General features: G+C 55.8%; 8 protein-coding genes across 8 annotated transcripts; 4 read left to right on the forward strand and 4 right to left on the reverse strand.

Moving 5' to 3' along the window:
* Window positions 1-73: 73 nt before the first annotated feature.
* On the reverse strand, window positions 74-1,033 carry ISF_04675 (nicotinamide-nucleotide adenylyltransferase 2; the record flags this gene model as incomplete). The annotated part of the gene is made up of 1 exon (XM_018848280.1): window positions 74-1,033. The coding sequence occupies one exon, from the start codon at window positions 1,031-1,033 to the stop codon at window positions 74-76; it is 960 nt and encodes a 319-aa protein (XP_018704615.1).
* An 861-nt stretch (window positions 1,034-1,894) lies between these two features.
* Window positions 1,895-2,870, forward strand: ISF_04676 (casein kinase II beta subunit; the record flags this gene model as incomplete). The annotated part of the gene is made up of 3 exons (XM_018848281.1): window positions 1,895-1,951; window positions 2,066-2,311; window positions 2,385-2,870. The coding sequence occupies 3 exons, from the start codon at window positions 1,895-1,897 to the stop codon at window positions 2,868-2,870; spliced, it is 789 nt and encodes a 262-aa protein (XP_018704616.1).
* Window positions 2,871-3,111: 241 nt separating this feature from the next.
* On the reverse strand, window positions 3,112-4,453 carry ISF_04677 (PAP2 domain containing protein; the record flags this gene model as incomplete). Its single annotated transcript, XM_018848282.1, has 2 exons — window positions 3,112-4,225; window positions 4,284-4,453. 2 exons carry the CDS (start codon window positions 4,451-4,453, stop codon window positions 3,112-3,114), a joined length of 1,284 nt encoding a protein of 427 aa, XP_018704617.1.
* A 1,299-nt stretch (window positions 4,454-5,752) lies between these two features.
* Window positions 5,753-6,959, reverse strand: ISF_04678 (60S ribosomal protein L2; the record flags this gene model as incomplete). Its single annotated transcript, XM_018848283.1, has 3 exons — window positions 5,753-5,857; window positions 5,908-5,981; window positions 6,038-6,959. 3 exons carry the CDS (start codon window positions 6,957-6,959, stop codon window positions 5,753-5,755), a joined length of 1,101 nt encoding a protein of 366 aa, XP_018704618.1.
* Window positions 6,960-8,565: 1,606 nt separating this feature from the next.
* On the forward strand, window positions 8,566-9,973 carry ISF_04679 (G2/mitotic-specific cyclin-B; the record flags this gene model as incomplete). Its single annotated transcript, XM_018848284.1, has 2 exons — window positions 8,566-8,574; window positions 8,627-9,973. The coding sequence occupies 2 exons, from the start codon at window positions 8,566-8,568 to the stop codon at window positions 9,971-9,973; spliced, it is 1,356 nt and encodes a 451-aa protein (XP_018704619.1).
* A 1,506-nt stretch (window positions 9,974-11,479) lies between these two features.
* Window positions 11,480-12,837, forward strand: ISF_04680 (WD repeat-containing protein; the record flags this gene model as incomplete). The annotated part of the gene is made up of 6 exons (XM_018848285.1): window positions 11,480-11,601; window positions 11,675-11,751; window positions 11,829-12,067; window positions 12,126-12,507; window positions 12,575-12,619; window positions 12,674-12,837. 6 exons carry the CDS (start codon window positions 11,480-11,482, stop codon window positions 12,835-12,837), a joined length of 1,029 nt encoding a protein of 342 aa, XP_018704620.1.
* A 377-nt stretch (window positions 12,838-13,214) lies between these two features.
* ISF_04681 (glycosyl transferase) lies at window positions 13,215-14,462 on the reverse strand (the record flags this gene model as incomplete). The annotated part of the gene is made up of 1 exon (XM_018848286.1): window positions 13,215-14,462. One exon carries the CDS (start codon window positions 14,460-14,462, stop codon window positions 13,215-13,217), a length of 1,248 nt encoding a protein of 415 aa, XP_018704621.1.
* Window positions 14,463-18,450: 3,988 nt separating this feature from the next.
* Window positions 18,451-21,202, forward strand: ISF_04682 (binuclear zinc transcription factor; the record flags this gene model as incomplete). Its single annotated transcript, XM_018848287.1, has 6 exons — window positions 18,451-18,742; window positions 18,802-19,168; window positions 19,224-19,493; window positions 19,540-20,203; window positions 20,252-20,494; window positions 20,543-21,202. The coding sequence occupies 6 exons, from the start codon at window positions 18,451-18,453 to the stop codon at window positions 21,200-21,202; spliced, it is 2,496 nt and encodes an 831-aa protein (XP_018704622.1).
* Between the last annotated feature and the right edge of the window lie 422 nt (window positions 21,203-21,624).

Genomic DNA, 21,624 nt, shown 5'->3' on the forward strand with positions numbered 1-21,624 from the left:
TATGTCCCGAGATCATCTCTATCCCACCATTATCCCACCGTTATCCCACCGTTATCCCCATCCTCCACCATCATCATTGCACCACCCCGTTCGTCTTGGCGTGGCCCGTCTCCTCGTGGTACAGGTCGTGCGTCTTGATGTACTCGTACACGCGCGGCGCCAGGTCCAGCACGCGCTCACCGCTGCGCAGCTGCGCGCGGATCTTGGTCGAGCTGACGTCGTTGTCGAACGCCTGCACGACCCAGAGCGTCTCGTCGTACCGCGGGCGCAGCGGCGCGAGCGCCTCCTCCGTGCGCGTCTGCGCCGGCCGCTCCACCACGAACGCGCCGTAGCGGCCCAGGATGCCGTCCACGTCCGCCACGGGCCACAACCGCGCGTCGCCCATCGTCGCCGCCACGTCCGCGCCCATCAACAAGGCCACCCGCGCCCTCACCTTGCCCATGCCGTCCGGCGTCTCGATGCCCCCGTCGCGGTTGACCTCGGCGTCGACGTGGTGGAGGACGTCGACGGTGCTGGTGTAGACGGGCTCGCGCGTGGCGGCGTCGCAGCGCAGCGCCTCCCACGGGTCGACCATGACGTCGGCGTCCGCGGCGGCGAGCTCGCACATGGCGAGCCGGTGGGGGGCGGGGGCGAGCGCCGGCTTCTTGTAGGCGTCGCTGACGGGGCTCAGGTAGCTGCCGACCACCTCGAAGGCGCCGGCCGGCCCGCGGCTGGTCGCCACGTGGCGGCCGGCCATGGCGAACATTTGCACGTGCAGCTCCGTGATGGGCGAGAAGCTGCCGCAGGCGACGAGGACGAGCGGCGTCTTGCCGGGCCGCGTCAGCCGCCGCCGCAGCTTGTCGACGGGCAAGGTGTACGGGCGCATGGTGGTGGTTGGTGCTTCGGCGGCGGCGGTGGTGGTGGTGGTGGTGGTGGTGGCAGCGTGGTGGTCGTCGTCATTGTGTGCCATGGCGGTGCCATTGGTGACGACGGCGGCCGCCGCGGCCACGCCGTTGGTCATCGTCGTCGTCGTCGTCGTGTTCAAGGCGTCCATTATCGGGGACAGAGAGGGAAGAGAAGCGCGGCGATGCCGTCCATGCGTGAAAAGTGCGAGGTGGAAGAGGGAAAAGAATGGCCCGGGGAACGGAGGCCGTGCGAAGTCTATAAAGGCCGGCTCGGCTCACGAAGTTCTGCCTACGAAATCCAACGTTAGAGGGGCCAATGGCGCGCCTGGAAGCCCCGCTGAAGCCTGGTAATCTGGGGGCGCATCCGAACCAAAGTAGGCAGTTGCGGGTGAGTCAGTCGGTAGTTTAGTAGGTGGCCTGATGATAAATCTCGCACTAGAGCAATTGATGATATCTTAGGCAATTGGGCTACTGATTTTAATCACTTCTCGTTAAAAGGATGGAAATAATTGTACAGTATGCACGGTGCTGTATCTATACCGTAGGTCGTCAGGGTTAGGGTTAGAGTAGAGAAACTCGAAGCTCACTTTTGATTCAATAAAATGTTCTCTTTCTTCAACATAAGAATAGACAGTGATGGAAATAGTATATTTTACATTCAAGTCTGCCTAGATGGTCCCATTCACATGGGAAATGCGATTACAGGTTTTCTGGCTTACACTTGGCGATTAAAATATGGGAAAAAACGGCGCAAAATCAAGCTCACTAGTTTTAGCTCACTGCAGATCTCTCGACCCCGTATAATTAATCCTGATTTAGCTGGAATTACTCGCCGCCCGCGTCCCTTGCCGTCCCTTGACTCCTGCCCCACCGCAAAACCACCCCGCCACAACTTCCCTTATCCAACCGCACAGCCTTCCTGCGCAACAACCGCATCGAGCCCGACATTCAGACTCATCCCTGGCCCACGGCAAACAAAGCGGTGCACGGTGGCGGGCCTCAAGCGCAAAATGGACGACTACGGAAGCGAGACAGATAGCGAATACACGAGCTACTGGCGCGACTGGGTAGGTTTTTTCTCGGCAAGATGTTCTGCGGGCGTCAGATCAGGACTGCCTGCACCCCCAAATCATTCAAGAGAGACATTGTTTGGCTGACCTCAAACTCCCCTCATCAACCAGTTCATCTCGTCTCGTGGCAATGAGTACTTTTGCGAAATCGACGAGGAGTACCTGATGGACCGCTTCAACCTGACGGGCCTCAACACCGAGGTCCAGTACTACCAATACGCGCTGGACCTGGTGACGGACGTCTTCGACCTCGACTGCGACGACGAGATGCGCGAGACGATTGAAAAGTCGGCGCGTCATCTGTACGGCCTCGTCCACGCGCGCTACATTGTGACCACCCGCGGTCTCACCAAGATGGTAATGCCCGTTGCCCATCTCCCCCTTCCCTCCCTCCTTGGGACAAAAGCTAACCAGACACATTCATTCACAGCTCGAAAAATACAAAAAGGCCGAGTTCGGCAAGTGCCCGCGCGTCGACTGCCTGCTGCACCCGCTGCTGCCCATGGGCCTGTCCGACACGCCCAACTGCCGGCCCGTGCGGCTGTACTGCGCGCGCTGCGAGGACGTCTACAACCCCAAGTCGTCGCGCCACGCCGCCATCGACGGCGCCTACTTCGGCACCTCCTTCCAGAACATCATGTTCCAGGTCTACCCGGCCCTCATCCCCTCCAAGAGCCTCGAGCGCTACGTGCCCCGCGTCTACGGCTTCAAGGTCCACGCCGCCGCCGCCCTCGTCCGCTGGCAGGCCGCCCGCCGCGACGACATGCGCAGGCGCCTCCGCAGGGCCGACGTCGACGCCAGGTTCCGCGACGACAGCGCCGACGAGGAGGACGAGGAGGACGAGGCGCAGGGCGGCGCCGACGAGGATGTGGAGATTGAGGGCGCGCCGGACATGCGGGTCGCGCGGGTGCGTTGAGATATGGCTGACGGTTTTTAAATCATGAAGGAAACGATTCCTTGTTTGGCGTTTGATGGGTTGTCTTTATTAATGACATGGTAGCAATCAATAAATGAATATTCTCAGTTGAAGTACTCGCCAAAACATCACTTGCACATCATCACCAGCATATGCGGCTGGCGTCTTTAATAACACCGAATTGATTGGGATATCACTACTTAAAAAAAAACTAATTATTTTCTCCAAATTTACAGCCCCACTACACTCGATTCTCGCCCTGGTTCAGTCTCTGCAACTCGACATCTTCAAAGCCGGCACCGTACTGTCCATTGTATTGTGTGTTTGCCTCAGGATGAGGACCGGTGCGTTGATTAGGGCCCCGGGAGACTGCAGTCTGAGGATACGCCTCCATATCAGCAGTCTCGGCACCACGGTCCGCACCGGGAGTACCGTAACCGACATTGCCAACGCCGGCCCAGAACGCGCGTGCAGGGTTTCGCGGACCCCAGGCCCAGCCGGCACCGTCCTGGATCGGCATGTGGTAGTAGCGGAAGCTGTAGATGGCGCAGATGGTGCCAATGAAGAAGCCAAAGAGAATGTCAAAGCCGTGGTGGCGGTAGTTGAACCAGCGCGACGCGGAAATGACCATCGCGAGGCAGAACGGAACTAGGGTGATGACGAGGAGGAACACGGGAGGGGCAGCGGCTCGCGTGCGTGCGCCATGGAGCTTGGCGCTGGGACCATTCTTTGCGCTGAGCGGCCAGCTGGATTCGTTACCGTCCTCGTAACCGTTCTGCGGAGGCCCGTCGGGCCGTCCGTGGCGAGAGGGAAACGCGGATTGCGTGGCGACGTTCTCGCTAGATCCGGCCATGATCCAAGGAAGGGTGACGGCGAACTTGCTAGCCAAGAATAGCGACAGGTAGAGCAGGCCGCCAGCGGAGGCAGCGGCGTGGCCGCTAGGGTAGCTGCGGAAGCCGTCCCAGAGCTTAGCCTGGTCCGTCTGGGTGCAGATCGCGGCCGAGTAGAGGTGGCCGTTGGCGCCTTGGATCTGGTACCCGCCGACGATGTACTTGTCGGCGTTGGTCATGTTTGGCAGGCATCGCGACAGCATGTCGGGACGCGGCTTGCCGCACATGTTCTTCAGACCGCTGACGAAAAACCAGGCCGAGCCGACGGCCATAAGCAGGCCGAGCCAGGAGATCTGCAGCTCCCAGAGCTTGCGCTTCCAGACGAGCAGCGCGGGGGTGCCCTTCGGCACGGTGCCACCGGGGACGAGGATGAGGGTGACGACAAGGACGACGATGACGGGGATGACGCCGCAGCAGACAAAGAGAAGCATGTTGGAAAAGGTTTCGCGTTCGGCGAAAGGGAAGCTGGAAGCAATTCTGTTAGCGAAAGAAAAGAAAGCGGCTGTCGAGGAATGGCACGCACGCAATGTTGGGATCGGCCAGCGAAAAGTTGCGAAAATTCGGCTTGATGTTGCCGAGCACGTAGGAGCCGATCGCAAGCGCGGCGAGAAGAATCCAGTCGATAATGTACGAGGCGATGAGGGGGATCGAAAACTGCTGCCGCAGCGCAGCGGCCGTTCCTGTGGCCGCCATCTTTTCGTAGGTTGGCATGAGATGTAAGGTTGAAAAGGGATGGCCGGCGCGTCTGCCGAAGGAGATGAGCCTTTGACTACCGGAGGGACTAGGGACGGTCGTCGTTCGAGTGACGTGGGTGGAACTCTCTGTAGGTTCACTCGAAGACTCGTAGCGGGAGGCTAATACTAATATAGTTGTCGAGAGGAAACTCAGCGGCTAGCCGACGTAAGCTGGGCGACGGGGATCCGGCCACGACAATGATGAGCCAAGCCCGCTCTCAAGGGGTCAAGTCAAGGGAAACCAAGCGGTGTTTGGTCAGTCGAACCCACTGTGGTTGCTGGGGGCGAGGCTGTGTGTGAGCATGGCGCAGTGAGAGTGAGAAAAGGGCAAGACATTCTGGGTCAGCTCATGCCCAACGACGCCGGCTTGCCCAATAATCCTACGCCAAGCGTTGGCTCAGCGGCTTGCAAAACAACTCCATCCCACTGAGACGGGCGGCTGTGGCAGCCCTTTGTTCAGTTATTCGGTGTGAGAAGGGTTGGTTCAAGCCTCTGCGGAGCCCTACGAACCCGAGTCCCGCGCGACCCTGGGCGCAAATCGTGCCGGGCTGGGTCTTCTTGGCTGGCAGGCTGTGCCCATCGGTAGTGTGGTAATCGTTATTTGGCTAGAAGCGGAAGTGGATCGTGTGCGGTATGTACTGCGCCACGCGGGATAAGGAGGCGAGGACGCCGAGGAAATAGGCCGACGAGGGACGGGAAAGTGAAAGGAAGAGGAAAAGTGAGGCGATAAATTGATATACGGTGATGTTTGGGGAGGATTTGTTTGGTGTTGTAGCTGGCAGCTGGCAGCGCAGAGTCCTCGTTTGTGCGGACGACAAGCACGTGCCCGGATCATTCCGAGCAAACGAACGACTCAAACGAATCATACAAAAAAAAGAGTGCACAAGAAATAAAACACAAAGGAAGCGGGAATAGAGGGAAAAGAAGAGAAAACATTAATTAAAGAATGAGTGCATGGTGAAGATAAAAGTGCACCTACATGGCACGAAATCTTAGAGTCCTCAATTGTAGCGCGGCACCTCAATTCATACGGATTATTTCCGCCATAGTCTATATTACGTATGCATTAAGACACTATGTCAACTGAGAAAAGAAGTCGGAAAATAAATTTGCAACACTTCGTGTACCATTATTCCCGAACACACTAATACAGTACACTGAACATGCTGATATTCATGGCTATGATACAGGACATAATGTACACGGCTCTGCCAGAGCCAATGCCCATCTAGAAATACACCCCTCTTGTCTTCATCATTTAGCCCGTCTTCTTCTTTCTCTGCACGCCGTGGTTTCGTGGTCTCGGTACCGTCACCCACTTGTTGGGGTTGTTCTTGCGGCGCGTCTTGTAGCCACTCTTGGTCTGCAGGGAGTTAGTGTTTGTAAATCATTCCAGAGAAAGATGAAACATACGGGTCGGCCCCAGGGCGTGACAGGATGACGGTTACTCTTGGACTTGCCTCGTCCACCACCGTGAGGATGGTCAACTACACCGTGTTAATATTGCACTCAAACAAGAGCAAGAGAAAAAAAGAATACGTACCCTTGTTCATAGCCAGACCACGCACTGTCGGCCGAATGTTCAGCCAACGGCTACGACCAGCCTTACCGAGCTGCCGATACTGGTGGTGAATGTTGCTGGCAACACCAATCGTCGCGCACGCCTGCTTGCTGACCTTGCGCACTTCGCCGCTCTGAAGACGGACTTCAACGTACTTTCCAGTGACCACCTTGACGCCGTCGGCCCTCGTCTCCTCGTCCTTGTTCACGACTGTGGCGTGGGTGCCCGCACTGCGGCAAAAGACAGCACCGCGCTTGGCGGCAGAACCAACGCAAAAGACCTGGGTTCCCACAGGAATCATGTGCATGGGCAAGCAGTTGCCGCGAAAAGCCGTCTTGGCAGCGAGGATACCAGGATCGACAGTGCCACCCATGCTGTTGAGCAGATCTTGAGGGATGCCAGAGCGGTAGCTGTGAACGACGTCACCGGCGCGCAGGCCGTCGGCCGCGACAATGTACGACTTGCGGCCGGTGGCCTTTTCCGTCAGCAGGGCAATGTGCGCGCTGCGACCGGGGTCATATTCAATCCGCTCAACCAGGTGCGGGCCCGGGCGGTTGCGCACAAAATCAACGATGCGTATCCTGCGCTTGTGGCCGCCTCCGCGGTGTCGAACTGTGATGCGGCCGTAGACGTTGCGGCCACCCTTGCCGTGGCCCTTCTTCGGTATCGTCAGGGGCAGGTGAGCGCGGCCCTTCCAGAGATGGTCGTTGATCGGCCGTCGCAAGTGACGCACACCGGGGGTTCGCGGTTTGTAGGTGCGGATGGTCGAGGACTGCGATTCGGCTTTGGCAATGCTGGGGGCCGATTCCGGCGCGGCGGCGGTCGCGAAGCTGCGAATAGGCAGGCGAATCGGCGCAAAGCGGACAACGGCCCTGGCCACGACAGGAAGTCTTGGTTGCAGCATCGTCGTGCAATGTATCACGAGCGCTTAGATGTCAAAAATAGGAGGTCGCAAATGGAGAGCCGATGAGCGAATGAATTGGACTGCTCGTGTCTCAATTGCTTGCAAACACAGAGCAATGAAGCAAGAAAGCAGCACAGAACAGCGAAGTGAACCTGCTTGCAAAATTGCAATCCAGACAGCTGCCCGGCGCTGATTGATGGCTCTGCGTCTGGTGTGGTGCAATGAAGCTCAAGTTTTAGCTATGGGAAAACGTTTCGCCGACATTGAAAATCGACGCCACAAGAAATGCTGCTGCGCCACAGCTGTGGTCCGGGGTTCGCGTCAAGCCACAGCACCGGCGTGCGCGTTGACCCGCCGCGGGAAGGCAAGCCAATGAGGAAAACGTTGCTTGGTCGTTGCCATTGTTTACAAGCTTCTGTTCTGGGCGGTACGTACCTTGTGGTACGGTGGCTTGCATGGTCTCGCGATGAGCGCATCCACAGTCGCGTTGTGAGTCGTTTGAAGCCCTCGTCTGGCCTCCACTGTCGCCAAAAAGCACGTCTTTTTTCGAGGAGGTGTTGACCAGGCATGCTGCCCGCTCTGACCCTGCCTCGTCAAACCTTTGTGCTCAATATTGGAGAATTGAGAGGTTGTCGTGAAGTGAAGTGCAAGGCAAACGTTGAGCAGCCGGTATAGTGCTGTATTTTTGACCGTATGAAGAGCCAGACTCGCACCAATACCTCGCAGAAACCAGCCGCCTCGCGCCATTGACCAGTGAGCGCGTTGAACTGTAAAATTCGCTCCAGAAACCGTCTCGCATCCCCGCCAGTCGGTGGGACAAAGCCTCAGTCCGGCATATCTTACTGGCCGCTGTGGCCCGGGCGACGACCAAGCAACCAAGCGGCGTCGCGAACCGCGCCAGTGTTCCGTCACGGTACGTACCTAGCTTACCTGCTAAACTAGGGAGGTACCTTGCCTGCCCACCTAGTTTGCCTGGCCAGCGAGGTATCCCTTGCGCGCCTGGCCCACCCAACTGCCACCAACTTACTGATCGTGTCGGTACCTTTTTTTTTGTACCTAAATACCTGTCGCCCACTCACGTCTCTCCCTGTTTCCCTCTGCTTGCTTTGCTTTCTGCTCTCCAGACTCCGCTGAGCTCCGCCATCAAAACACCTCCAAACGCCCTCAGCACCATCTTCTTCACATAAACATCACTCCCTCGCCCTACGCTCACAGGTGCTATTACTTCTAGTTCGCCCATCTCTTCTCCCTTCTTTTTTTCATTCTCTTTGCTGCATCTGCATTTGCATCTTTCTTTGGGCAGACGCACCTGTTACTCCCTTCAGCATAGCCTTGCTTCCATATCTCGTGTCGCCAGCATTCCAATCGCGCTGTTGTGACCCTACCTCATCTATCCCCGATCCAAAAGGTCCGTTGCCCACCAACCTTGAGCTAGCTCGAGCTCGTTCGAATGTCTCGGAGCTTCCTACTTTATTCCCTCGTCTCGTCCTCGTGCTTCTTCTCTTCTTCATCCTCACCGTGACGCGTATCAAGAACGCCACTGACGACGGTTCCAACCCAGCAGAATAGAATCTAGTTACGTGCTACACGCAGCTACTAGATCACCATGCCTGTTGTAAGTTCAATCGTGTTGCCCATCCATCGTGACACGTGCTGATTCGTACCAGGCGGCGAGAACAACCCGTCGGGCCGCGGCCACCAATGAGAACGACGAGAACAGCACCACGCGTATGACCACTAGAGCCGCCAAGTCTGTCCTCGGCGACCAGGGAAGAGTCACCAAGGGAGCTCCCCAGAGCAAGAAGAGCACGACTGTTTCCGCCAGCACTCGCAGCGCCCTCAATGACCTGAGCAACCGGGCCAGAACCGAGACGGCGGTCGGCAAGAAGCCTGTTGCTGGCAAGACTATGTTGGCTTCCAAGGCCCAGGCACCCACACAAAAGGCACCGGCGCGTGCCGCCACCAAAGTCCCCCCCAAAGAGTCCAAACGCGTCGAGAAGAGACCTTCCGCCACCAGCGGAACTGCTCAGAAGCGAAAGCTCTCCGCGCAAGAAAAGGAAAACCTCTTGGAGATTGCCAAGGAGCCGGTTGACGAGGTCAAGGTCGAGAAGAAGCCCATGGTCGTTGACAAGGCAACCACGGAGGTGCCGAACTTCAATGACATCGACGACGAGGACCGTGACGACCCTCTGATGGTTGCCGAGTATGCTACCGAGATCTTTGAGTACCTGCGCGAGTTGGAAGGCAAGTCCATCCCCAACTCTCGGTACATGCAGCACCAGGATGAGCTCGAATGGAGCACACGAGGCATCCTCGTGGACTGGCTCATTGAGGTCCACACCCGCTTCCACCTCCTTCCCGAAACCCTCTTCCTCGCCGTCAACATTGTCGACCGCTTCCTGTCGAAAAAGGTCATCCAGCTCGACAACTTCCAATTGGTCGGCATCACTGCCATGTTCATCGCGTCCAAGTACGAGGAGGTTCTCTCTCCGTACATTGGCAACTTCAAGAAGATCACCAACGACGGATTCACGGAAGAGGAGATTCTCAGTGCCGAGCGCTTTGTGCTGAGCACGCTCGACTACGACCTCAGCTACCCCAATCCCATGAACTTTCTTCGTCGTGTTTCCAAGGCGGACAACTACGACATTCAGTCGCGGACGATTGGCAAGTATCTCACCGAAATCAGCCTGCTGGACCACCGCTTCATGTCGTTTCCTCCCAGCCAGGTCGCCGCCGCTGCCATGTACATGTCGCGTCTGATGCTTGACCGCGGTGAATGGGACGAGATGCTGGCGCACTATGCCGGCTACACGGAAGAGGAGCTGGAGCCTGTGGTGCAGCTCATGGTCGACTACCTTGCGCGGCCTGTCGTACACGAGGCGTTCTTCAAGAAGTACGCCAACAAGAAGTTCCTCAAGGCTTCAATCATCTCGCGCCAATGGGCCAAGAAGAACGCGCCTATCTTTGGCATCACCGACACGGATCTGTCGTTATATCACCTTGACGAATAAAGACGATATAATTTCGATACCTCTCTCTGGATAGCATTGCGTTTCGATTGCGTTTACACGGCAGTAATAATAGCATGGCCGCTCACGCTCTGGAGCGCCGGCCCTACATGAAGGCAGCATCTCGGACCTGCCTGGATTAACGAGCAGTCTTGTGGCCGAAGATTTTCGGCATTTTTTTCCCATCAACAATACCATTTTGTTGTTTACACTTTTTTCGCGGCACGGATTCTTTGTGCCATTCATTTCATACAAGGCGCTTGGAGTCATTGGCAAAGGGCTAACGGATTTTTTATTTCGGAGTTGTTGATATTTTGGTTGAGCCGGACTATCTGCGGAATTCTTGGTGCCAGCCAGAGGCGCGATAGAAAAAGTGTACATATTCCACGGTGGGATCACGGCGGTATTGTTTTTTTAGGAGTAATGAATTGCATTGACATGAAGCTGTTGATAAGATATCGTCTCTTTCCTTGATACTTGGTGTCTGACCGGCTGTCTGACTTGTTATTGTTGTTGACTTATTATTATTGTTGTTGACTTGGATGTTGTTGTGACGCCTCGGCCCGGGTCTCCACCAGGCCCAGGCGGCCAGCCGCTCACTACGGCGACGATGTATGTCCACGTAGGCAGCAGTTAAATATGCATGCAGGCTTGGTACTAATAAGGTTTGTTTGTTTTGCTTCAGACGTTGACTTTTTCTAGAAGGTTGGTGTGTTGGGGTCCTTGAGAAGAAGTTGCTAGCGCTTGTGGCCATGCTGTTGATAGCATCAACAATGGAAGCCTGAGCAAGCTTGTGTGGGGAGCTCAGGTAGATGGGCAGCTTGAATGGGCAATTGCGTTTGCTACTAGTTTAGCCATGTACTGTACAACATCATGTACGACGGTTACGCTATATGAGGCCGGAGAAAAGACGAGTTCAAGACTAAGCCCGGCATACTTGGGTAGTCATACTTGGTAGTGGGCTAGAGTTCCTTACCGCACCGTAGCCTGGCACCGCATCGTGAACTTGGTACGAGACTATTGGGGGGACACGGGACGGCCAATTGCGGCTGTAAGTCTCAAACAAGAGACAACATGTGGCACGCGTGGTACAAGACCAGGCCAATAATAAGTTACAGTAGATAGTTCATTTTCACGTAAAGACTTCCCGTGTTGTCAAGTAAAGCAGCCACCCACCAGACTGACTACGTGATGGTCACGTGTTAAGACGCTTCCGCACCAAGTGAATAAGTCACGGCAAAAATCAAACCACAATCACCTTCCCCTTCTACAAAATATCATCGGACGCTTCTTCTTTCACAAGCTTGGCTGTACGCCCAAAACCATGTTCGTGGTGCTTCAGCGCGCTTTTTGTGGGTCACCAATTGTATCTGTCGTCTGTCGCACTTGGCGCGAGTCTCCCAGACATCATCAGTTCGTCGACAAAACATTGAGCGCTAGCTAGCCAAGGCTGAATCCTGGTAGAAGGAATCCACGAGTGCCGCTCTTCTCTCCGCCGACTCCCACAGAATGGCACCTGTCCTGCGGCCGCGGCAGAGCCTCTCCAAGGAGCGCTTCCCGACCTACTTTAGCAGTCTGCGCAGCCAACCTTACTCGGACCCCAACTCATCACGAGCGCCCGGCTCCAACAAGTAAGTCGGATGTGGTGGCCATGACGGTGTCCTTGAAGTCGGCCGACAGCAGACTAACCATCAATTGGCGCAGTAACCTAAGATGCATCGCTTGGAATCCGCTAGGGACGCTGATTGCCACGGGGTCGAGCAACAAGACGTTGCGAGTCTGTAAGTTTGATCTTTCGGAAAGGCAAAGGGCATGGGTAGGTAGGCCTTAGATGATGTACTGACGGGAGCCAACGCAGGGAACCCGGAAAAGGCGCACGTCAAGTTCTCCACGGAGCTCAAGGGCCACGCGGCGCCCATTGAAAAGGTCGCCTTCAACCCGACCAAGGACGCCGAGCTGTGCAGCGTCAGCAGCGACGGCGTCGTCAAGTTCTGGGACGTGCGCACAAAGGCCTGCTTCAACGAGGTGTCTGGGCTGGGAGACGCCTTTACGCTGGCGTGGGCGCCCGACGGACAGACTCTGATTGTCGGGAACAAGGTCAGTGGTCCCCGGCGTAGATGGGCCGCCTTGTCCCCGTGCTAGCTAACCATCACAGGCCGACGTCATATACGTCCTCTCGCCAACGTCCACCACGCCCATCTCATCACACCAGCAGCCCGTGCAGACAAACCAGGTCGCCTTTTGCTGGAGCGGGACCAAGGTCTTCGCTACGACGGGCGACGGGCGCACGCGCATCCTCGCGTACCCGTCCTTGACGCCGGTGCTGGAGCGGAAGACGACGGATGCCTCCCAGGGACGCGACGACGACGAGTTTGCGCTCAACGGACACACCTCGTCGTGCTTGACGGCCGAGATGCAGCCGTCGGCGCGATACCTGGCGACGGGCGGCTCCGACTCCATCATTGCGCTGTGGGACACGACGGACTGGCTGTGCACGCGCACGCTGACGAGGATGACGGGACCGGTGCGAAGTTTGAGTACGAGATGACCCTTGTGGTGCGCCACGGTGTGGATGGACATGTCGGCTAACAGTAGGCGTGACAGGTTTCACATTTGACGGAAGCTACGTTGTCGGTGGCAGCGACGAGGGTAAGCTGAGCCCCAGAACACTCCTTGATTCTAATGATGGGCTAACGAAAGTAGGCAGCGGATTGGACGTATGCCACGTCGAGACAGGCGAGCTGGTGCACACATTCAAAACTGCCGGGTCCAGCCCCGTGGTGGCGTGGGCTCCGACGAGGTATTGCTTGGCGTATACAGATCTAGGGATGCTGCGCATTGTCGGCGTGGATGTGGATAAGAAGTAGGAATTGTTGTCCAAAATCTAGAACGAGTATCTATACAGCTTGAAGCGAAGAAGGAAGGCTGCAAAAAAAAGAAGAAAACAAAGAAAAAGATATTGCCGCCAAGTATATATATGTATATGTATATGTATATGTATATATATATATATATATATGCTGATGCTGCGAAAAGAATAAAGGAAAACGGGCCTGATAATGTGCGTAACCCATGCAATGTGGTCAAGACCGTCCAGCCGAGGCGTCTTGATATTTCCGGTCCGGTTTGTGTAATGATACATTCCATACCATATGACTCCATGACTCCTTTTTTCTACAAGTCCCAAAAGAGCATCCATCTATCCATCCCATAAAACTCGAACAAAGATCACCAACCAACTCCCTCACTCCTCCACGTTGAACTTGTACGGGTCGTCAATGTCAATCAGACCCTGCTCGTAGAGCTCCCGCGCAACCGGGTACACGGCGCGGGCCATGTTGCTCCTCCGCTCGAGGATGTATCGCGGCGTGATGCGGTCAAATCCCGGAATCTCAAAGTCCTTCTGGTTGTGGTTGAACGCGTGCAGCATGTACGTCTTGCTCCAGTCCTGCGCCCACTCCGGCCGATCCCTCCCCTTCGCCGGCGCCGTCCACCTCGTCATCGGCTCCTCCTCATACCTCGGCAAGCTGCCGTCTGCGCCCCTCATCGCCCAGCTCGACGGCTCCTCCTCGTGCACCTCCAGCAGCCCGATCGTCTCCTCACGCATCCAGCTGCCCGGCGCGAACGCGTTGCGCTCCATGATGAGCACCTCCGCCCCCGGCGCCGCCGCCACCAGGTTCTCGCACACCGCCGTCAGCGCGCCGTTGCTGTGCGCCGACCACTCCCCCGTGAACGCCGCGTGCATGCCCTCGCTCCACAGCTCGATCATGCGCGAGTGCGGTTTCGTGAAGAACGCGCCCGAGTTGACCTCGGCGTTGTCGCCCTGCTGGCGGCCCGCGACAGCCGCGAAGCCCGATTCCAGCAGCGCGCGCACGGAGCGCAGCGGGTGCACGTCAAAGTCGAGGTAGGCGCCGCCGTGCTCGCGCAGGGCGGCGACCCGGACAAAGTCGGACTTGTGCTCCATCAGGTGAATCTCCTTGCCGTTGGCGGCGTGCGTGGGCACGGTGGCGGCGGCGATGTGCAGGTTGGGCACGGCGAAGAGCAGCGCGGTCCACTTGCCGGCGGCGCCGGAGCGGGCGCGCTCGAGGGCGGCGTCGGGCGCGTTGGTGTGCAGGTAGATGGCGTCGGGCTGCCAGTACTTGGAGGCGGCGTAGATGGAGAGCACCTCGGAGAAGGCAAAGGAGAAGTCGCCGTGGGTGGCGTTGGCGAGGATGTAGACGTAGTGGACGGTGTTGGGGATGTTTTCGCGGGCGGGAGGAGGAGGGTTCGTGGTGTCGGTGATGAGCGTCTGTTCCGGTACGACGGCGTCGGTGGCGGAGCTGTCCGGCCCGGAGCCGGCGGCATCGGCGGCATCACCGGTCCTCAGGGACGGGAGCCGCACGTAGGGCACGTAATCATGCCCGAGGCTGAGGAGCAGCCACAGGAACACGCCCGTGCCCAGACACAGCAGCAGGGGCGCGGCATTGCTGTTTAGCCGCAGCGAGGTCTTCATGGCCGTGCGAGGTTTCAACAGTCGGTGGGTGTTAGACGGGCTTATCGGGAGGGTCAGAGTTGCGTTCTTCGATGGATGGGTGGTTTCGTTTCCTTTCGTAAATATGATTAAATTGAAGATTAATAAATGAGTGAAAGAAGAAGAAGAAGCAAACGGTCAAGGGCACACGAGGGAGTAGAATAGGCTTTTTCTCTCAACAAGACATCCAGACGGAATACGAGCCAAAGGGGAAGTCGACGCTTATCAGGCTGGCTAGCTCAGAGACAAGCCATCCATTTTGTATTTTATTTTATTTTTCCATCGCTTTGGGGCTAGACATATTTTTATTATCATTTTCTCTGCTGTTCCGAAGGGCCCCCCGAGACCTTAATCCAGCCAACGGGCTTGAGTCAGCCCTGTCCCATGTTGCGTGCTCACAACCAGACGACGACTCGTCATCCACAACATCAGCCACAGGCCCCCCATGCATTGCAGAGGAAATAACAAAGCGTAGGGGGGCGAGCCGCTAGTCTGCCCGAGTCGTGGATAACGGACTTGGAATCTTGGGATAAGTAGGGGGGAGTGAAGGACCCGCGACGAAGCCTTGCCTGGCCTTGGGCAGGAGCCTCGTGGTGACAAGCTCACTAACAATTGGCTAAGCGAATTGTCTCATCGCTTGCTTGTCAAAAAAGGGCGGCGTAGCGCCACCGCTACAAGTATGTTCTTAGCCTAAGCCGTCCGATGCAAGGCAGCTAGGGAAATTACCAGACGGGCCGGAAGACTGACACACGGCTCTCTACTCGCTGGATTGGGGGAGACTTGGGCGGGCTTGGCTGGTCTCGGCTGGGGCCCTTATCACTACTAGGTGAGTACGACCAATAAGCACATACTTGGCATGGTTCGAGTCTGTAACTACTGATATGGGGAGAGAGAAGGGGAGAATAAATAATAAAAATACCCTTGTGGCGTTACGTACATGAACGAGTTACGGCTGCAGCTGAAAAAATAGGAGACGGACGAGGCCAAGACGAGTTGCTGCTGGGAGAGAGATATATGGCTCATAATGTGATAGTGTGATAATGTGATGTTCGCTGGGTTATCTATCTGTCTGTCTCTGAGCCCTATTTGTCGGCCCTATTTGTCGCAGTACCCGTACACCACCGCTGTTTGTTTCGGGAGAAGAAAGGGGCAGTGTAAGTTGAATCGTGTGTGCTGGTGCTGCGCGCCGGATTGTCCATGCTTGCGCATTGAGCGAATGGCCAAGGGGTTTCCGTTTTCAAAACTCGCCGCGGCGGAATTGAAGAGGAAAGCTCTAGATTGAACCATGACTCGCCCTAACGTGCCATTTTGACGCTGCGGTAGAGCTCCGACCGGTAATAACTCGCCAGTCTATAATCACAAGTCCTCTGAGACAAGCTTTGATCTACTCGTCCGTGCTTTTAAGATGAGGGCTTGGCCCTGAAGAAGGCCTCGAAGTGAGTTTATCTCGCTCTTTTCACCAGTAGATTGTCTGTGTTGACGGTTGCGAATTTGCTGGAAACAAGACTCTCCCCGATTGTTGTTTGACTTCCTCGAAACTGAAGAACAAGGATGGTCGTTACTGTCTCAAGTTCAGGGCCAAGCCCGCCGCATAGGCTGTGCGAGATGCGCCTAGTTCAAGCATAGTCATCAAATGCTCTATTTGTGGTAACCAGCGTTTCAAACAACAACGTGTCGAAACTGACGTCGCGTTATGGCGTTGTGGCATGTCACAGTCCAGTGTTGATGGGCTTTTGGTTCATGCGAGCCCGGGGAATCCGTAGAGAAAACATGTCCGCGCGCTTTCCCGCGGGATGCTGTAGTGATGAACCATGTGTATCCTCGAGAAGTTTCGAAATTTTGCATCGCCTCCAACGTTCGATGGGGACGTCGTTTCGGGCCGCAGACAGCCCAACCCACTACAACAGGCGTCAAGGGCGTCAAGCCCCTTCCTTACTCGCGTTGGATGGATCGATTCCTGCAGGCCGCATTGATTTTCAGGTGCATGATCAAGCACGGGGTTTCCACATGGAAGCGCCAACGATCAGGCAGGTATATCAGTAAACGGGTGTCCTGACTCGAAGCTTACCACATTATTTGGACGTCATAATGGTTGCATCTATAGGGGGTGATGCGCATCTGCGAGCGATGATCGATCTATGTATCGGCCGGCTCCGCCAACCGATAGCCGGGAGAGTTGTGCGTATCAAGTTCTTGACATCGTTTGTCGGCAGTTCGCCTTTTCATCTTTCAATGGCCTGAACATTCCAGGCCTAGGAACGGCTTGTGATTGTTGAGCCAGAGCTCACGTGCTGATCGAGTTGATTGCTGCAGGGTAGCTTTGGATGATTTCACATGTCAATCAAGGATGTGGCGCCAAACTCTCAGCTCCCTGTACGTCTGCCAGGGCAGATGTTCTAGTGAATGACAGAGGGCATGGGTCCCGAGAAAAAGCGGCGCATTGGAACTGGCAAGCCAAAAGGTCAATTGTTGGGGAGGGGAAGGGGGGGGTCCTCGGCTGGAGACTTTTTTTTGGGTGGGGTTTCGCCGGTGGCTGATGGCTGATGGGAAGCACCGCCAAACACGGATAGTACTTCGTAAAAAACGTTTGTGGCTCTGATGGTGGCTTGTGTTTGGGCTGGCACAGGGCAACAGGTGGCCGCACTGGTAATAGGCCGAGTTCAAAAATGGCTGATAAATCAGGTGAATCGCACAAATCGCCTCTCTTGCTCGTATCGCGTGCCGCCCGAAACGACCGGGTCCGCAGGGGGTGCGGAGGAGCGAGGCTGCTGACTGCAGTGCCAGTCAGTGCCAGCGCCAGTGCCAGCGCCAGTGTCACTGCCGTGGACGGATACTGGGCAGTGCAACCTGCAACGTCCAGCCTTGCCAGCAAGGGCAGCTTCTGCAGGATGGATTGCTGTAGATGCGCGTATTCGGAATCATTAACGCCACCTGTTGTCTTTAACCAGTGACGTGGATAAGACGAAGAAGAGAGAAGAGAGTTGCAGATGTTCTCTGCTACTAGCCAAACGCGGGGTACTGATACCCAAGGTATGACGCGGCTGTTCAATACCTATCATATCTATGTACCTCCCGAGGTACTCTATCTGTTCACGTCGACGACGACTGTCACTTCATGCCCTATGCGTGGAGAAACCGCGCAAGAACCATCAGAACCAGAGATTGATGTTGGTGCGATGTCATGAATCCGATACTACCTCTGCAAACACTGCTTGACACATGCCATTGCCCAGGGTACCTGTTGGCCCTAGCCAGCGCACCGTTGACTGCGGGTACCCTGCCCAGACTCTGTGTCTCGCCCAGTCCGTGCATGCAACCTTCTCCGTGCTTCAACGGGCGACGCTCTATTTTTCTGGGTAGCGTTATGGTGCGCCCTGTGCGTGTCCGCGGAGGGCAAGCTGTAACTTATGGATTCTGCAATCTATTGGCCGACCTGAAAACTGAAAACACCCAAGCATTATCTCGAGTAGCAGGTGCAAAAATGAAAGAAAGCAGGTAGTTACAGCGCGGTATCGCGCGGTATCGCGCGGCACTGCAAAGCGGCGCAGCAATGTACTTGGTACATGCGATCCACATATAGCATTGTAGGATCATGTGGTACCTAGTACTATCACCTGCGGTCCTTCACCATCTCTCCCCCACCGACGCAACTCCACTCCCCTTCAGACCACCACTCACTCTATGCCTAAACCGCCAGCGCTGACCCTTTTCACTTTGCAACATACATCACCAAGCATTCAATCATCGTTTTTGTCTCGGTCCTGGAAGTAAACGCCAACAGATTTTCGCCAGTTTATTATTTTCTATTAGCTCCTCATACTGCCGCGACTGCAGCCCCGGCCTGCCTGTTGCTTACGGTCCCCCCATCCAAACCCGCCCGGCTTCTCGATATCCCCGTTTGCTGCCACAGCCACACTCTTCATCAACCTCACCCCATTTTGCGTTGCAGACCGTCCTCTACTCCTCCGACATGGCTGGCTCTGTCGACAACGGCCAGGCCAATGATAGCCCCGTCGATGACCGCGCCGCCAACGGCAGCCCGACCGACAATGCGCCCGGCGACGCCGTCCACGACAACTCCACCGTTCCCAAACCGAAGCGGCTTGCCTGCATGATTTGCCGCAAGCGCAAGCTCAAGTGCGATGGATTACGACCTAGCTGCAGCACTTGCTCTCGCCTCGGCCACGCGTGCGCCTACGATGAGCAGAGACGCAAGAGCGGCCCCAAGCGCGGCTACGTCAAGGCCCTCGAAGAACGCCTAAGTCCGTAACCCAATCACGCCCCATGACAAGATCCCGTCAATCCTAACCTGCAAATGCAGAGCAAGTAGAGACACTGTTAAAAACACAAGAACCGTCGCAGCCGCCCTCGAATACGAAGAGGCCCGCCCCGCCGCCACCAACGGTCATGACCGTTGACCCGGATATGGATCGTTGGAACCATACGCCCGACTCTCCACGCGCCGCCCAGGCCGAGGATTTCAACTTCAACGCTAACCCAAACCCCAGCCTGGCGATTCCTGTCAACGCAGACGGCAGCAACTTTAGCTGGGAGATGATTGGTCTCGGTTTGGAGGAACCGCTGCCCGCTCAAGAATCCATTGACGAGCTGCATCAAATCTACTTTGAAAAGATCCACCCTTCCATGCCCATGATTCACCGATACCGCTACCTTGCGGCCATGAACTTGTAGGTTCAAATCCTCTTCGCAGTGTCCTTGCATGCATGCTCACTCACTATGTAGGGCACCACATCAACGACCTCCCGTCTGCCTCCGATATGCCATGTGGACAATGGCCAGCTCCATCACAGACAAATACTCTGACTTGAAGCATCTGTTCTATGCCCGCGCTCGCAAATACGTCGAGGCCGACTACGTCAAGGGCTTCGGCGAGCATATGATTTCCGTCGCCCACTGTCAAGCACATATCTTGCTGGCATGCTACGAGATGAAGATGATGTACTTTCCTCGTGCCTGGATCAACACAGGCGCTGCTGTCCGTCTGGCGCAAATGTATGTATACCACATCCTACACGCTCGAGCTTTTCTGACCAAGCAGGATCGGTTTACATCGACTCGATGGCGCAGGACTGGACGTGAAGCAGTGTCTCCCCCCACCCAAAGACTGGACAGAGCGCGAGGAGCGACGGCGAACTTTTTGGATGGCATTTTGCGAGGACCGATATGCGAGTATCGGCACGGGATGGCCCATGACTATTGATGAACGTGACATCCTCACCAAGCTCCCTTCCTCCGAGGAGGCGTTCGAGATGAGCCGCCCCGAGCAGACACAAACGCTGGACGAGTGCACCACCCCTAGCGGCGCTGCCAAACTCTCTGCTTTCGGTGCTATTGTTCTTCTCGCGGCAATCTTTGGTCGCAACCTTGTGCACCTGCACAGACCCGATAGCGATGAGTTTGACGGTGACGTCAACGGGCCCTTTTGGAAGCGCCATCGCGAAATGGACAATATTCTCCTCAACACGTCACTCGGATTGCCTTCCCACCTCAAGCTGCCGGCCGGCTTATCTAGCCCCAACATTGTCTTTATGAACATGTCTATTCATACTTCGACAATTTGCCTGCATCAAGCAGCCATCTTCAAAGCGGAGACGCACAAGCTTCCTGCATCCCTTAGTTCTGAAAGCAAGGTTCGCTGTATAACCGCTGCCAACGAAATCGCTGCCGTCATGCGAAACGTCTCTCACATGGATCTAACAGCTGTGAGTCGAATCTGTCCTGCTATTCATGCGTGTTGCTAACGAAGCCAGATGAATCCCTTCATCTCCTTTACCCTCTACGTGGCCGCTCGCGTGTTTGTACAATACCTCAAGAGTCGGCCCGACGACGACGTCACCGCAGACTCCCTCCGTTTCTTGCTATCCGCCATGAACGCACTCAAGAAGCGTAACCCCCTCACCGAATCGTTCCTAGTCCAACTCGACGTCGATTTCGAGGCACTCGCATCCAGAATACCCAGGCTGAAGAATGCGTTCCCTAGAAGCGGTGATAGCGTAAGTGCCTCTTCTTACGTCACTGCGCTCAATGCTAATATCTCTCAGCCTGACCAGAATGGAGACGAATCGCCGAGGATTTTGTGTGACGACCCAGAAAATGTCAAGGGTATTTTGTCATATCGCGAATGTGACTATGCCGAGGACGAACATACTAAGCCGCCAGCTGTATCTGAACCCTCTGGCATGGGCTTAGCAAGCAGTGCAGCTTTTGGTGGACAGGCGTGGCTCTCGGTGGACCAGCAAATACCGATGCTGACCCCGAACTCGAGCAGCATGTACGACAAGACAGGCAATGGCAGCGGACACATTTCCAGCTTTGGCGATATGAATGGCGAGAGTACGGAGTCACCAGACGGCCAATCCAACGGCCGGACGCCAAACTCGAGCAACGGATCGGATGGGCGAACAGTCAAGCCTGTGAACCCCTCTGCTGCACAATTATTTGCGTCGGGAGCCTCGCCGCAGTTTCCTGACACTGGCGCACACTTTTTTAGCCCCGCGCCGCAACAGTTCCCAATGCAGCAGCCGCAGCAGCTTGGCGCGCAAACCATGTCATTCGGCAACGGCTGGGACGATATCAGTGCGGCACAGCAAGCGGCTAATATACAAAATGAGGGCGTCTTGCGGGCGCTAATGAACATGGGGCCTATGGAGGCGATGGATCTGTCGTCCTGGGATACGGGCAACGAGCCAATGCGAGGATAAATGATGAAAATGGTAGGCTGGCGGTGCATAGAACAGAACGGCCATTTCGGCATATTTGACGACACTTTCCTCTCTGACGATTACGATTAGGGGTGGCGTTGGTTGTTTGTTTTGTTTGGATATGTTTGGATATTATTGGGTGTATTATATGAATCTTTTTCGAAATCTCTGGTCGGCATTGCTTTTTGGAGTGGCAAATTCTACAGTAATATATCTAGCGAACACTGGAATCACAAATATCGAGGACGCAACGTTCCATTTCCCAATCATGTGAATTAATCAATCCGAAGCCAACTCCTCGCTGAAGCGGAAGCTGCGGCGGATTTGATCGGGGTGATTTGCATTTGGGCGCCTCATTATTGCCTTGATGAAAAAAGGGAAATTGAACGACACGCCGATGCTAGCAAAGAGGACGAATAGGG

The sequence above is a fragment of the Cordyceps fumosorosea genome, assembly GCF_001636725.1.
Source record: "Cordyceps fumosorosea ARSEF 2679 chromosome Unknown scaffold_10, whole genome shotgun sequence".
Classification (NCBI taxonomy): Eukaryota; Fungi; Ascomycota; class Sordariomycetes; order Hypocreales; family Cordycipitaceae; genus Cordyceps; species Cordyceps fumosorosea.